Consider the following 16,517-nt stretch of genomic DNA (forward strand, 5'->3'; position numbering starts at 1 on the left):
GAGTGATGAGCAATTGCAAGGAAAAGGCTGGGGAAACCTAGCATGAAATTGCCATTAGTGGCCCATTGTTTGAGGGCTTCCTCTTTCCCTTCCCCAGCACTTAGCCTGTTGACTGTATAATGTTCATCAGAGTATGAAGGGAGGGCAGAGGTCATGGTTTATCTGCCTGGGTTGTGGTGGTGTGCTGCAGAGGCTTCTCGTCATAACTGGAGCGAAAGTTTCTCTGCTAGGGCACAGTGCCAGGGCATTCCACTAGGCACCCATCTGCCATGAAGAACTTAAGGGAAACAAAGCGGGCCTAGGAAAAACTTTTTGACTTTCTCCGAGAAAAGGTTAGTGACCTGTAGTTGGTCCGCAAAGCTGAGAGGGATTGTATTGTGGGTCTGTGTTTCGAAATCCTCACAGCTAACTTCTTTCAGATTGCTCTGCTCTCTGCTCTCAGCCTAGAACTTGAAATTCCAGTGCGTTTATCTCTCAGTGTGTGTGTGTTGTTAGTAATGAAAACAGCATGAAAGAGGCATTCATATTCATTCTAAATATTATTGTTACCAAGGTGTATACTGATTTTATAAACCAGCTGTTATTACACAGTGGGTGCAGTGCAGAGAGACATAGTGGCATGTAAAGTGTTGGACAGAACTGGGCTGCTAACCCTGGAGAGTTTTTTGTTACAGTTTTTAGCTGGAGGTTGCATCTTCATTGAAGATGAATTTACCACATGAGTGCAGCCATTGTTGCACTTCCTGGTGTTTTGTGGCAATGCTGATCCATGTAATGAACACATGACTGAAGGAGGCTTCAGACAACAGGCTGCAAGATTGCAGGACAAACAGCAGTTTGTTGTTACCCTAAGGAAGGAAGCCTTCCTCCAGACAAATGGGGGCTGTGCTGAGCAGCTAATGCCTTAACGATGAGGGGTAACCCTCTAACTCTGACAGCCTGACCCCCACCAGACAGGATTCAGTGCGCTGTACCAGTTTCCTAGTTGAGTTGAGTATCGATAATCAGATAATATATGTAATCTATGCATTGAGAACGCTTCATTATTCAAAACCAAATAAGCCTTCACAAAGCCTTCCAATACAACGGAGACCTGTCAGGTGTGTGGCTGTAAATTAAAGCCGTTGTGATCACTTCATTTGTATCTCTGCTTTTTCTGCATTCCAGTTGTATTGTGTCCTGCATCCCAGTTTCTGAATTCTTCTCTTAATTACAAAATTAATTAGGCACATCTAATTAAAACAACTCGGTAGCCGATAGCCCCAAACGATCTCTGGAAATCTGTGCGTCTCTCTGTAACAGCAGCACTTGTGCACTCCAGCCTCTCTCCTGGTGACTTTACTCTCCACTTCATTGTTGCTCAAGTCACAAAAGCTTCCTGGCAGGAGTGAGCCGTGGTGAAGATGATTTGTGAAAAAGGAGCTGTGAATAGAGCCTTTGTACTGTAGATGTTGCACAATATTAGCTCTGCCTTTTGCAAACCCCATTCACAATCGCGCCACAGTCTCGGTGTGGCTGAGTCAGGCTTTCCTAGGATATTAGTCTATAGGTCACATCGGTGCAGACACCCTAACTCTAATAACATCCTTGACACTACCATATGGAGCAGCTACTATATATCTCTCCAGACGGGGTTTATACCCTCAGAATGAGGGAGAGGGAGCAGGTTTCCACTCCAGCCAGTGTATTACATGCAGCATTCCTGGGCAGCACGCTTTGAGAGTGCTGTGCTTTCTGTTTGTGCAGTCCTGTGCATGTCTGGGTAGCATGCTTTGAGAGTGCTGTGTTTTCTGTTTGTGCAGTCCTGTGCATGTCTGGGCAGCATGCTTTGAGAGTGCTGTGCATGTCTGGGCAGCATGCTTTGAGAGTGCTGTGCTTTCTGTTTGTGCAGTCCTGTGCATGTCTTGGTAGCATGCTTTGAGAGTGCTATGCTTTCTGTTTGTGCAGTCCTGTGCATGTCTTGGCAGCATGCTTTGAGAGTGCTGTGCTTTCTGTTTGTGCAGTCCTGTGCATGTCTGGGCAGCATGCTTTGAGAGTGCTGTGTTTTCTGTTCGTGCAGTCCTGTGCATGTCTGGGCAGCATGCTTTGAGAGTGCTGTGCTTTCTGTTTGTGCAGTCCTGTGCATGTCTGGGCAGCATGCTTTGAGAGTGCTGTGCTTTCTGTTTGTGCAGTCCTGTGCATGTCTTGGCAGCATGCTTTGAGAGTGCTGTGCTTTCTGTTTGTGCAGTCCTGTGCATGTCTGGGCAGCATGCTTTGAGAGTGCTGTGCTTTCTGTTTGTGCAGTCCTGTGCATGTCTGGGCAGCATGCTTTGAGAGTGCTATGCTTTCTGTTTGTGCAGTCCTGTGCATGTCTTGGGCAGCATGCTTTGAGAGTGCTATGCTTTCTGTTTGTGCAGTCCTGTGCATGTCTGGGCAGCATGCTTTGAGAGTGCTGTGCTTTCTGTTCGTGCAGTCCTGTGCATGTCTGGGCAACATGCTTTGAGAGTGCTGTGCTTTCTGTTTGTCCAGTTTGACCCTGAGAATTCAGGCTACATCAGCACGGAGCGGTTCCGGAGCCTTCTGAACATGTACGGCTCTGAGCTGGACCCCCACAAGCTTGCGGTGCTCCTGGCCCTAGCTGACAGCAACGCAGACGGGAGGATCTGCTACCAGGACTTCGTCAATCTGGTTAGTGCTGGACACTGCAAACTGTAATATAGGGGAAAGAACAGGGTAGGGTTCACATGCACACCAGTGCAAATCAGTCTGTATTACGCATGTTAGAAAACTAGCGAGAGACGACTTCAGTGTTAACTTCTTGGGCTAAGTTCTTGCAGCTTGCACAGATTGCTTAATAATTATTGAATAAAAAGGTATTATGTTGTTTTTATTGTAGACAGTCTTAAATGGAGATAATTCTTATCTTGTTAATTGTGACGATCCAAGCAATTGAGTTATTTGCAGTAGAACTGCAAGGATACATTCTCTTTCAAGTATTTGGGTAAAATGTGTACCATACACCGTGGATCACTGTATATTTTATAAATCATTGCAGTAAAAAAAACTGCTTGGTAAGTGGAAATATAATAATAATAATAATAATAATAATAATAATAATAATAATAATAATAATAATAATAATAATAATAATAATAATAATAATAATAATAATAATATTATTATTATTATTATTATTATTATTATTATTATAAGATGCCCACAGACCATGCAATTCTCTCCGGGCTTGGTAGTGCCTGTTGATCCAAATTGAGAGAGGCAGCAATTTCAGAGTGCCGTTCTGAGAAGAGGCAATCCTTCTTGGCATTCCTCTGTGTGCTGAAAATGTTTCGTTAAAACCCTAATAGCATGATGTATTTGCCTCTCTGAGCCTTGAGCACGTCGGGAGATGTGGAGGAGGGTGAGATATGTGTAGCGGGTCTTGGTGGCTATTGTTGTGCGCTGGAGCCCTGTGGCTTTCACATTGGATATGAAAAGAAGTCGGCACGTCTTTGTGTTCATGTGAAGAGAGTGTAGGGTTGCCGTTTCATAAAGAAGGGACTTCATCCAGTTCCTAGTCATTAGTTTGGGCTCTTTTTTTCTTAGACCCTCATTGCCCTTGATGCAATCCATCAGTATCAACGACGATTCTTTTCTGTGATGAGCAGATAGAGCGAGCTCTGAACTCTCAAGAGTTTCCTATGCCTTTATTTACAGCGTATTGAGAGCAGATGGGAGTTAGGGGAGAATTACCCTTTTCAATTCACACCTTCATTCACTTGGCTGCCAGTGCTGTTGGCAGACGTATCAAAAAAACACATTTGTTTGGGGATCTGGGTTCTGAACAAGCCTGCTGACTACTTCGTGCATAAGTGCCTCTCCCTTTCAAAGCTAATTAAAGACCCGCTTTTATCTTTTGGTGCCAGAATACAATGTCGTTAAAGAAATGAACATTTTCAATTCAGTTCTAACTCCAATTACAAAATTAAAGAAAACAACAACAAGCACGTTGATATCAAGGACCTCTTTCACAAAAGCGACGGCTCCAGCAAAAGCATCATTTTCAACACATTCACACCAACCATAACAATACAGCTTAGCATTTTACCAGCCAAGTCCCTCTCGAGCAAAACCCCTAGTTGAGAGTGAGCTGCGTCATTCTTCAACACGAGGCGGCCGGCTGGATCTTCTTGTGTTCGGAATAAATCTTGTTGTTAAATTGATTTAGGGCTAGATCCTCAAAGCTACTTACTCCAGATCTTCATTTAGCACAACTTATGACTGCTTACAAGTTTCTAAATCTGGTTTGGTAACTTTATTGGGTGTGTTTCTTCTTACTGAAAATACAATTTGGAATAAAATAGCTTTGAGAATGTAGCCCTTAACTTTTTTTTTTTTTTTTTTTTTTTTTTTTTTGGTACTCTATATATCTCAGAGAGGCTTCAGTTGCTAAATGTTGAGTGAAAGATTCATCCTGAGCTGTTTGCCAGGGTTGGAATTGGAGAGGAGAAAGCAGAGTAGGTTCCTGACAGGGATCAACAAGCAGGTGTCTTCAGATCCCAGGCAGAGAGAGGGCTGTGCGGCACAATGTGAAATAGCCCCAAAAGAACTCTGCACTGTGCTTGACAAGACAGTTCTGTAAAAACAAAAAAAAATCATATGATGGCAGGAGAAAATGAAACATCAGGGTACTGAACAGAATAATACACTTTGGAACAAACAGAAGAAGGACCCTGATGATTGACACAGCCAGGATGTCTCGTTGCCTTTTCACTTTACAGTTAATTCTGGGCAAAAAGAAGGGCTGTGCCTGTCTATAGCCAGCACTATGAACAATGCAGGAGTATTGAATGTATCCCCACTGCTGTAGAAGTTTAGTAAAGCACAGTGATGCGGAGTGAACCTCTGGGCACTGATTGTTTTGCTTGTTTCGTTTCAGATGAGTAACAAGCGCTCAAACAGTTTCCGGAGAGCGATCCTGCAGGGCAACAGGCAGAGGAAGAGCGCCGCCCTGCTGGAGGAACCCGGAATGGGCCTCTCCCAGTGCCTCGTCCGCCACGTCGCCTACGAGACCCTCCCCCGAGAGGTGGACCGCAAGTGGTACTATGACAGCTACACCGGCTGCCCCCCACCCTGGTTTATAATCGTCGTGGCCATCGTGGAGGCAAGTCAGGCTGACCTACCAGCTCATTGCAGACATTTTTAAATGTCTTTATTATTATTATTATTATTATTATTATTATTATTATTATTATTATTATTATTATTATTATTATTATTATCGTTTTTTGTTATATTGTATTTAGATATCCCTTTGCTTACAAGTAGTGTAGATTAATAACTAAGCTGTTGCTGGGATGTAAAGGTTACTCCCTGTGGCCTTGAAAGATTAACAAGAAAGAAATAGGAGGCTCACAAGAGTTGTGGTTCACTTCAGTAAATATGACTGTCTGTTGTTTTTTGGTTCATTAATTGCAGGCAGTGCTGTTTAGTACACAGCCTATCCTTTGTATGCCTGGCAGTAACTTGTACATATGCTTTCTTATTGAAGACCTGCACTGAACTATACAGCTATATAGTTTCTGTGTTGCTATGCGATATAGTTTCTGTGTCTGCTACCCGGGCACTGATTGTCCTTCCTCTGCTCCCTCTCAGGTGGCTGTGTTTGTTTATTATGGGCTGCTGCTGGACAGGTGGGTCCTCCAGGTGTCTCACCCGCTGTATCTGAGGAACCCTCTGGTGTACCACCCCCAGCTCCGAGTGCAGGCCTGGCGCTACCTCAGCTACGTCTTCATGCACGCAGGGTGAGTGCACGCTTACAGGAGACTTTACTGGCATGGGAGGGTGACTGCTGTTGCAGGGCAGTCTGAGCCCATCCAGGTTTTACTGTGAGCTTCATAAGACTCCCATTGCTCAGCAGTTTCAACCATTCCAGGTTTTGTTGTGAATTAAACATACCAGCTGCAGCAGGGTGAGAGGGTGAAGATGCTGAAGAGGTTGTGTAGATAGAAGTTTCTGTGGCTCCTCGTAATGATAGTGAGCCACTTCTGCTTTGTTGAGGGGGATTGGTTAAAAGGCATGAAGTGGTTTCTATGTCATAGAGCCTAACTTTGAGCCTATATTTTGAAGCCAAGGAGGTAGTGTGTGTGTGTGTGTGTGTGTGTGTGTGTGTGTTTAACAGTTTAAATTTACAATGGTGAAATCAGTTGCCCAGTTTGTAAATGACAGTTTGGCTGAGTAAACACTTGGCTGAGTAAATTGGTCCTTACATTTCATGGATGGCGCTTCTCTTGGCTCCTTATTACCTTGTATACAGCACTGTTGGGGATGTCTCGTGAAGCCTATGTATACAGCACTGTTGGGGATGTCTCGTGAAGCCTATGTTTTGTCTGAATGGGATTTGTAATTCACACACACACAGGGGTATCTGTCATCTGCACAAAGGGATGAGTGTGAGGGAATCACCACTGTCTGCAACACCTAACATTCTTTTAATACCAGTGCTTATAACGTTCTTATAGCAGCCTAGAGACTCTAAAACACAACCGCCCAGTGTCCACCAGCAGCAGCAGCAACCAGACCCTGTGTTGGTATTTAAGGGGTTAAATCACAGAGAAATACAAAGTATACATGACCTCCACCTCCCGGGGGCCAGCTCTCCCCTCTTTTGTGGTTAATCTTCCCTCTGATAAATACCTCGCCACCTGCTTCTCTCTGTTTTATGGGTCATCAGTAAAATAAAAGAAAACAAAGGAATCTAAAAGCTTGAGATTATTCCATCGTCTCAGGAAAGGGGTTTAATCTCTTCCTCTAGTACCTACCCCCTGCTGTACTGGGGTTCATTTCACAGAGAGTATGAGAAGCCTGGCTAGGGGTCTGATTGTACACTCCCTTTTAAGGTTGTTATCTTAGCCCTTAGCTTCCTGTTGTTTTTATTATTATTTTTAACATATTGTACTGGTGCATGTTTGGTTTTTAATTAATTGGCCCCTTTATGAATTATTTTTCCAGTGGTGCTTTTTTCGATCTGGTAGATTCACAGAATTCCCCTCCCACCCCCACACCCCCACACTGTGGTACACAATCCCCACTGTGCTCTGCGGCTGTCTGGGCTCATTGTAATTTTTTTGTCCCAGGATAGAACACCTCAGCCTGAACGTGCTGCTGCAGCTGCTGGTGGGCCTTCCCTTGGAGATGGTGCACGGGGCCCTGCGGATTGGCTTCCTTTACATCTCCGGAGTGCTGGCAGGTAGGCCCTGACTAGGGGGACCAGACTTCCAGAGCTCTCAACCACCCATTACCCAAATTAGACCGTCTACCTCACAACTGATAAAATAGCCCAGAACAAGCAAGTTAATCGGTGCTAGCTGTGAGATTGGTTAGAGTAAAACAGTGACACGTAGTCTTAAACATGAATGTGCTCTGTATTTCTCAACGCCTCTGGCAGTCAGTTCCAGCTCTCTTGGGAACGGTACGAGAACTCCTTCCCTCACTAAGCTTTATTTTTTGTAGGTGGGGCAGCCAAGCCTTTATTTTCACTGGATCTCCTTGAATTTCCACACTCTTCCATGCGCGCACTCGACACTCACAGTTACCACTCTGCTGTCACCTAAGCAGAGGAACACCCTCTGATCTGTTGTGTTTGATCCCGAGTTGCTGTGTTTCGGGCTCAAGTGTGATATCGCACCCTAGCCTCCCTTACTCCAGGCCAATTGAAATAGTTATTTTAAATTATAATAAACAGCAGTCACCGGGGCGTCCTTGCACCACGATCCTGAAACCCAATGGAAGAAACTCCTGATTCATTAGAGGTCGTCTTGGGGAGGAGTGATCGTAATAAAATACATTTCCAACAGGAGTCTTTTTAAACGCAATTGGTATTAACTGAGAGCTTCGGGGATTTATGTAGAAAAGGTCTGCCCAGCTAATGTAATTGTCTGCTGAAATAGAGTCGGCAGGGATTTGATTGCACTCAGCACAGCGCTGTGGAGTCAAGTTAAATGTCACACCAGGGCAACGGATATTATTAATCGGGCACAATGGCTTTTGAAATAATCTTGGGTTTAATTGAAAAGAGCACACGGTCAATGAATCTGTTTGCAGGGTTACCTACTGTTGTGACTGCCGCCTCCTTTCTCCAGCCAGAGTACAGATGTATTTCTGCACAGGCACGTTGCTTTGTTTGATCCGTTATAGTAAATAAACAGGCCTGCTTGTTTTGTTTGACGTCCGTGTTCTCTACTGCAGGGTGTTTTAAAGCTGCTCAATGCAGCGTCACTGTCCTCTACTGCAGGGTGTTTAAAGCTGCTCAATGCAGCGTCACTGTTCTCTACTGCAGGGTGTTTAAAGCTGCTCAATGCAGCGTCACTGTTCTCTACTGCAGGGTGTTTTAAAGCTGCTCAATGCAGCGTCACTGTTCTCTACTGCAGGGTGTTTTAAAGCTGCTCAATGCAGCGTCACTGTTCTCTACTGCAGGGTGTTTAAAGCTGCTCAATGCAGCGTCACTGTTCTCTACTGCAGGGTGTTTAAAGCTGCTCACTGAAGTACAACACCGAGGCAGTTTGACAGCCAGCCGCGGCGCTGAACTTACAAAATAAATGACAGTATAAAACTGAAAAATAAGCAATAAATCAAGCACCTGTAATGAAGCAGTCAGGCTGCAAGGGGTCAGGGCTGAGATTCGCTTTATCCTTCACCACACATACCCCTCCGCCTGCCTACCCAATACCACCTCTGTTTTAATTACATATTGATCTACTGTCATGCCCCTTTTATAGATTAAAACAAAAAAAACAAAAAAAAAAAAACAAAAAAAAAAACAAGCATGCAGTGAATTCCTTCAAGATTCCTGCAGCAGACTGACATCCTTATCGGGAAAGGGATTGGGAGAGATTGATAGGAGAGCTGTTGGAAACAGCTGCTGTTTGGCACAGAAGCGTCTAGACGACTACAGGCATCCCTGCACTGTGTTAGCAGACAGAGAATTGCTGTGCTTTTTAAGGATTAAAATAATAATTTTCAGTTTGGGTCTCAAGCCTGTGTGCTACAATCAAGCCCCTACATACAGTAACTGTCATTATTGTTATTAGAGTCAGCAGTGAAGCAGCATTGAGTTGTACTTTGTCATTGCCATATTACTTTACTGGAATATCATGCAGAAAAAATCATTCAGATTGTTCATATTCCTTGTCCAAACTAGTGTTATATTTCCCTTCTGTACTTCAGCATGTTTTTTCCACAGTGATTTTGCAGTTTCCCCATGTGTGCTCTATATATTTGGCATACTTTATTGCAGTGTACTGCAGTCATTCCAGGAATTAGGAACTGGCAGCACATATAAATGAATGTGTGCATGTTTTTGCAGTGACCTGAGTAAATGTTTTTATTCCCCCATGGGACTAATACAGAAATATATTTCTTCTTCCTCTGTTTGCTGACACAGAATCCCATGCTGGGTATTTTATGTGTTGTTTTTTTTTATTACACACTGTGTTAGCTGTACTACAAATTGCTACACAGTAATATGGTTATGATGTCTTCTTAGGGACCGTTCGCCGAAGGTGTATGTGTGTATGCAGCTGACTGATTATTTGGTCCAGCTCTCTCTCTCTCTCTCTCTCTCTCTCTCTCTCTCTCTCTCTCTCTCTCTCTCTCTCTCTCTCTCTCTCTCTCTCTCTCTCTCTCTCTCCCCCCCTCCCCCCCCTCTCTCCCTCTCCCCCTCTCTCGCAGCAGGCCCCCTCTCTCCCTCTCTCTCTGCAGCGTCCGGGCCCCCCCCTCTCCTGCAGGGCCTCCCCCTCCCTCCCTCCTCTCTCTGCAGGCCCCCTGTGCGTCTGTGAGTGGCAGTGCTGATGCTGGTGTGTTTGCTCAGCAGCCTGTGCCTCGCTCGTGTCTCACAGCGCTGTGCTCGTTCCTGCAGGCCCCCTCTCTCCCTCTTTCTCTCTCTGCAGGCCCTCTCTCTCTCCTGCGCCTGTGAGTGGCAGTGCTGATGCTGGCGTGTTTGCTCAGCAGCCTGTGCCTCGCTCGTGTCTCACAGCGCTGTGCTCGTTCCTGCAGGCCCCCTCTCTCCCTCTTTCTCTCTCTGCAGGCCCTCTCTCTCTCCTGCGCCTGTGAGTGGCAGTGCTGATGCTGGTGTGTTTGCTCAGCAGCCTGTGCCTCGCTCGTGTATCACAGCGCTGTGCTCGTTCCTGCAGGCCCCCTCTCTCCCTCTTTCTCTCTCTGCAGGCCCTCTCTCTCCTGTGCCTGTGAGTGGCAGTGCTGATGCTGGTGTGTTTGCTCAGCAGCCTGTGCCTCGCTTGTGTCTCACAGCGCTGTGCTCGTTCCTGCAGGTTCCTTGGCCGTGTCGGTGGCTGACATGACGGCGCCAGTGGTGGGATCATCGGGAGGGGTCTACGCTCTCGTCTCCGCCCACCTCGCCAACATCGTCATGGTGAGAGTCCAGTGATCCGGAACTTGAAGTTTATCTCCTCCTTATAGCTGCACCTGAGAGTCCAACAGAGTACGCTCTTAAATACGTCCACGCTTGCTGGTTGATTGGCTGCAGCATTCCAGCCCCTAGCTGTGCTCCATACTTAGTGTTGCTCCTACAGCGTTTGTAATGTAAGCCACTTTCACATCCGCCTGGCCTCAATTTAATCAAACCTCATGGCTAGCTCTATTTAAAATGGCCATAGCGCCACTGTCTTTGATTTAATCCAGGCCACCTGAGTAGATGAAAGGCACTGTATAAATGCAATACAAATGCAACTGACAAAAAAGAAAATGCTTTGAAGTGAGATTGCTTTATTGCTCCTGACACTCCCTGTCAGTAGTAAGAAGCCACACACACACCTAATTGTCTGTCTCTGGATTGGTGTGTAGCTTCTTTAAAAGCATGAGTGCAGGTGTTTGTCAGCCTCATGAGACACATTATTATTATTATTATTATTATTGTTGTCAAGTTTCAATTGCCGTCATTCGGCACTCCAGTGCTGTTCAGCAGAGGCAGGTCATGTTTTGTTTCTGTTCTGTTAATGGTTTGCTTTTAAATAAACAAGCTGATCCCTAGAAGAAAGGCTTTGATCCCCAGCTGTGTCGCTTGCTGTCCCTTCCCTTGTAGTTTTAACCTTGAAGACGGTTTGTTTCCACTATAATGGGCTGTTCCTGGCAAAGCCCGGTCTCGGGTTTCCGTTCTCATTAAATATTTAAGATTTGTCTTTCCTCTCTGGGCTTAATGGATCCTCATATAAGAAAGAGCTCCTGATCCCTACAGCATTTAGTAAAAAAAGAGACGGCCAAACACTTTGAAACACGTTTTATACAGCGCAGACCAGCGCCCCCTGTCCTGGCTCCAGTTTCTGTATACCAGCGAGGGTCCTGGTGTTTCTGAAAACTACAAATGAACAAGCGATCGGCACTGCAGGCAGCTCTACACAGCGTAGTTCAAAAGCATCACAGTGATGATAACCCTCGCCATCATTAGGTGGTAATCTGAGACATGTGAATATCGGTTTAGAATTGAGGGCTGTTAGCCCGCATCCTGAGGGATATCCCAGCGATGACCAGCACTGGTGTATACTGGGAGTTTGCTGGTTTTTGGCTGGCCTTGCTGGTTCTGGAGACTTTGCTGGAAACCTTGTATTGGGTTCTATATAACTGCTGTATTCCCAGGAAGAGGCCAAACATTGGAGTTCATTTCCTAACCCTCAGCTGAAAAGCAGTGGGTAAAATTTTCAGAAGGGCACTTAGAACTATATTGTGTCATTTGTCCTCGCCCATGCATTGTTAAACACCGTGGTAAAGCAGTAATACTACACATTCACTGTGTTTTCCTGAATTTAGTAACCGTGCTGTACCCAGGGAAGGAAGACTCCTGTTGCATAGCAGTTTGATCCATTCCTGGATTTACAGTTTAATAAGACACACCTGAGCTTGTTACCTACACTTTGGCTAATCAAGCTCGTAGTAAAACCTGGTATGGGCGAAGCTGCTATACAATTAGTCTTTTTGTCATCCCTGTGTTTCACATTTCTTTGTGCATACTGTGTTTTCACTGTGCTGATCAGCAGTATGCTTTCATAAGTAAAAACATTTACTAAAGCCAGTTTCTCATTTAGTTTACAGAGTTTTGTTTTTCACTTGTTGGCAAAACTTTAGTTCCTAATTTGCCTGAAGTGTGGGCCCAGTTTTCTTATCCATGAGCAAGTCTGTTAGAGGACAGACTTCCCTCCGATCTCCCTCTCTGATTACATCAGAAAGCTGTCTAGCCCCTCATGAACTCTTCACTGTGAAGCTGTTTCGCTGGGCTTCAGCTGCATTGAAATGCAAACACAAACCAACAAAACATCTCCACGCTGCATTGAGGCTACATGATTGATTGCACGCATGGCATTGTGTGGCTATGCCCTTTACTGCATGTAGATTTACGAACTGTAATTAGGGTGAAAGTGTATCTACAACTGTTAAGAAAATACAATGCCGTAATGTGCGTTTCTTTTCTATTGTCAGAACTGGTCGGGAATGAAGTGCCAATTCAAACTGCTTCGCATGGCGATTGCGTTGCTTTGCAGTAAGTATTTTCTTGGGATCTGAATGGTACGTAAGGGTATTGCTGGAGACAATGCAAATGCAATTACATATTAATAGAAACAACTGTCGTGATCAATTCAACTTTTTACTGATATTGAGAACCTTACTCCCATCCATTCCTAGCCAAGCTGAAATCTTTCAATTAAATTCCGAAATATGTCGTGCAAATTCAGAACACTTCCACTCCACAGGGTTAACTTGCTTGGAGAGTGCTAATGCTTTCTGCAAAAGAAAGGAAACAATGTGGCAGTCTCGCTGTGAATGTCCTCCAAGTGAAACAGCAAAGTGGGCCAGTTCTGTGCTCCAGGGCATCTGCACCGGTAACCTGGGAACTGAAGCTGTATTTATACTTGTCTGACACTAAATAAAGCACTGATGCAATTTTTCGTTAGCTTTCCCAAAATAATTTTTAAGAAGTAGTACAAAGCGGATCATGTCTTTGAGAAATTTGTGAAAATGTAAAGCTATGGCCGTGGAAAAATGAACAAAAAGTCACACTTTGAAGGTTGAACTCAACTGACATTAGTTCAGGATCAAGTTGAACATAAAAGAAGACACAGTAGGGTTTTCAACGCTTTTTAAGTGTAATATGCGTGTGCAAAAATCTGCCATTGAAGTTGCACAACTAGAAACAATTAACTCTGTAAGGTTGTTTTTTACTAGCTGTGAATCGCTATGGAGTCCATCCAATTGACACCAGCAGTGACAGATCTAAACACCGCCATGGTTTAGATCATCAAAATAGTGCTAACCAAGCAGTGTGCAGAACGTCTGTGTATTACTGTGTAAGCACCAGCATTGTTTATTACACACCAGGATTGAAAAAGCTTGTTAAAGAGACAGCCGCCTCCCACGGTCAGTGATATCGAGCTTCTTCCTATCTGTGTGCAGTGAGCGCGGAGTTCGGGAGAGCAGTGTGGCTGCGTTTCTACCCCTCGGTCTACCCACCCTGCCCCAACCCCAGCTTCGTGGCCCACCTGAGCGGGGTGGCGGTGGGGGTCACGCTGGGGGTGGTGGTCCTCAGGAACTACGAGCAGAGGCTCCAGGAGCAGTCACTCTGGTGGATCTTCGTCTTGGTCTACATCGTCTTCTTTCTGTTCGCCATCTTCTGGAACATCTTTGCCTACAGCCTGCTGGAGCTCCGTCTGCCTCCCCTTCCCTGAGGACCCAGGTTGCCGTCGGAGTGCCAGGTCAAGCACCGGCACGCACCCGAGTGGGCAAAGTGTGGCATGGCCAAGCCCTCCTCTACCTGCTTGGGGAAGGGCCATGACTTTAATGTGGGTATGTTTTCTAACACATAAGGTGTCTTCGCATAAACTAAACAGAACAAAGATGTGCCCGTGTGCATCGTGACTTTGTGTACAGTTTGTACAGTCTGTCTACACATTAAACATTACTGGAAGTACTGCCAAAAAAAAGAAATAAAAAATCACTGAACAGATCCATGCAGAAGTAGGTTGTTCAAATATCCGCCATGCTCTACCTTCATCCTGAGGGGGAGGTTTTGGCGCCTCCTTTTGGAGGGTAGGAGGATTACAGATTAATTTGTACATATATGGTATCATGGAAAGCTACCTTCCTGAACTCAGTTTAATACAGTATGTCAGTATTAATACAGGAATGCATAGTGCAGATCTGCAAGTCAATAAAAGGCTCATCTCAAACCCAGGCTTAGGTACTTAATGGATCTCAGTGTGCAGAATTGGTCTCTTCAGCCCTTATGCACAGTAGCCAAGGGATGAAACTGCAAGATGCGTGAAAATGAAAAGTGCTGTATGTTTTTAAAACAAGAGTGGTATCTGTCTTTATTATTTCTTCTGATGAGCTTCCTATAAACTCCAGAGTCTGCCAGTCGTATTATCACATGGTAACCTATGTCAGAACTACAGTTAGAAAGTCAGGAAACATTTTGTTCTGCCCAGTCACCGTTGTAGTTTATCATAGTACCAGAGCCCCTTGATCGAATGATTGCCTTATTCCTTGTATAATGATAACATTTTGTGATTGCCAAAAACGTAAGCCAGTGTTCAATCTGTGTATGGAATACAGCTAGGAATGTATTGTAATGCAACGAAGTGTGTTGTAGAATGTAGGTGATATGAAATCAGAGTTGTGCTGAATCCCTCTCTCTCTGATCAGCCCTTCTATCAGTTTCCCTTAGTAAATGTGCTTGATCATCTTGCACTTGTTGCTTTTCCATGCACACTGCCTTGCATTCGATGCTGATTTAAATGATTGCTTTTTGCAGCTTTGCCATACTCCTCTGTGATTTGCTGTGCTCGCTTGTGCTGGACCGTGCATTTAGGTTTCCACTGTGGTGTAGCACAGTAAACTATTATACGGTGGGCCCTCGTGGATCGAATACGAGATGCAGTTGTCTTAACCTTCGAAAAACGTAAATGAAGGAGCGTGTCCTTTTTTTATCGCTCGCACCTCTTGTTTGGGCAGGGGAGGGGGTTGTTATTTAAGGGACATTTGTATTCAGTAGATGTTTTATAGAGTGCGGTTTTGTTTTTGCTGTTTTTAAAATGTTCCCGCTAAACATACTTCTACCAGTTGGAATCATTCTCCTATTTAAATGGTTTGTTATTTAAAAGATACTGTTACCTTCTGAACCCCTGTCTGTTCTGCAAGTGAAACAAAATACGAATCCCTACCAAATCGTAAAGCACAGCAAATACCCATTAAAGTACATGTGGTACGCTTAATCAAATATACAGTAGTACAGTACTGTGCTGGAAAATAAGCTCAGTAATAAAATGAGGCGCGCTTTCTGAAGCTGCGGTCTGATTTTCATTACTGCAGGTAATGGTTACGTTTGATCTTCAGTCCTGCGCAGTGCACCTCTGTCAGTGGAGCTACCGCATTCAGTAAAAGCTGACAGCAGCAGACAGAGCGTTAGTGTGTCACATGTGTCCTCTTTTTAATGGAAATCCGAGACTTTAGCCTTGGTGTGCATGGTGAAGCTTCATAGTAATCAGACCTGGCTACTGGGAGATGATCTCACAGTCTGGTGTAGAGAGAGCTCGGAAATGATTGATTGCACTGTCTTTGCGTGGAGACTGAGAACATGTCTTCAATACAATCTTATTCTTACTGAATTTCTAACTGTTTGGTTGAAACGAGCACTCGAGAGAGGGTTGTGTTATCTGATGGGGGAGAGAGGGCATGATTCAGAAAGCCTTATTCTGCCCAATATTTTAATAAATAAATGTTTGTATGGGCATCAGAATTAGATTATAATGCATCTTCCTTAGAAAAGTTAACTTATTGTAATGTCTGTCTTGTGTCATCATTGTACATGTATTCAAAACTCTTTTGTACAGCCTTAAAAGATTAAAATAAAAAACAAACAAAACATATCAATAATTATAATATTATTTGGAACTGTTTGTCCAGGAAAAAAGGGCTGCGGTACACCACTGGTCCGGGTTTGATACATGTGTTTTTTATATTATGTATATTTTGTAGATTTGATATGTAAATATTGAGTTCAATTAAACCTTGTTTTAAAACAAAATCTGTTCATTTATTGATTTATTTCAGCCTTTTCTGATAATGTGTTAAATGGGAGAATGTATGTACATATGGGGAAATTAAAACTCATCCAAGGAGATAGTTCTGGCAGTACCATTAATTTAGTTTGAGTCCTGTTTAGTTGATAAGTCACATCTGATAGGGGATGTTAAGTAAACTCTTACACCTTTTACACTATGAATAATGCATTTGAATCACAAACGCTACGGTTATGCATGATATAGCTAGTATGAACGGGGTATTAGTCGTCATAGTCACTGCTAATATTTGTGGTGTAATTGATTGCTTATGAGTGCATTGTGATTCCAAATTGAAATGAAAGCAAGCTGCTGGCTTTGCTGCACACTGTATGGAGCTGAATTTGATTTAATCCTGTGTTCCTGGTCTGCTGATACAGCATGCCTCAGTGGTCAGGATTTATTATTTGCTAGCTTTCAATA

The 16,517-nt window shown here is 44.1% G+C and overlaps 1 protein-coding gene across 1 annotated transcript in view; it reads left to right on the forward strand.

Moving 5' to 3' along the window:
• Nucleotides 1–15,990, forward strand: part of LOC121296029 (rhomboid-related protein 3-like) — a 36,282-nt gene extending 20,292 nt beyond the window's left edge. The window contains exons 4-10 of the mRNA XM_041221170.1: nucleotides 2,509–2,667; nucleotides 4,916–5,140; nucleotides 5,632–5,780; nucleotides 7,113–7,225; nucleotides 10,302–10,402; nucleotides 12,460–12,520; nucleotides 13,432–15,990. Coding sequence (XP_041077104.1) covers nucleotides 2,509–2,667; nucleotides 4,916–5,140; nucleotides 5,632–5,780; nucleotides 7,113–7,225; nucleotides 10,302–10,402; nucleotides 12,460–12,520; nucleotides 13,432–13,703 — 1,080 coding nt within the window. The 3' untranslated portion in view covers nucleotides 13,704–15,990. The remainder of the gene's footprint in view (nucleotides 1–2,508; nucleotides 2,668–4,915; nucleotides 5,141–5,631; nucleotides 5,781–7,112; nucleotides 7,226–10,301; nucleotides 10,403–12,459; nucleotides 12,521–13,431) is intronic.
• The last annotated feature ends 527 nt before the right edge of the window (nucleotides 15,991–16,517 follow it).

The sequence above is a fragment of the Polyodon spathula genome, chromosome 21 (assembly GCF_017654505.1).
Source record: "Polyodon spathula isolate WHYD16114869_AA chromosome 21, ASM1765450v1, whole genome shotgun sequence".
Lineage (NCBI taxonomy): Eukaryota > Metazoa > Chordata > Actinopteri > Acipenseriformes > Polyodontidae > Polyodon > Polyodon spathula.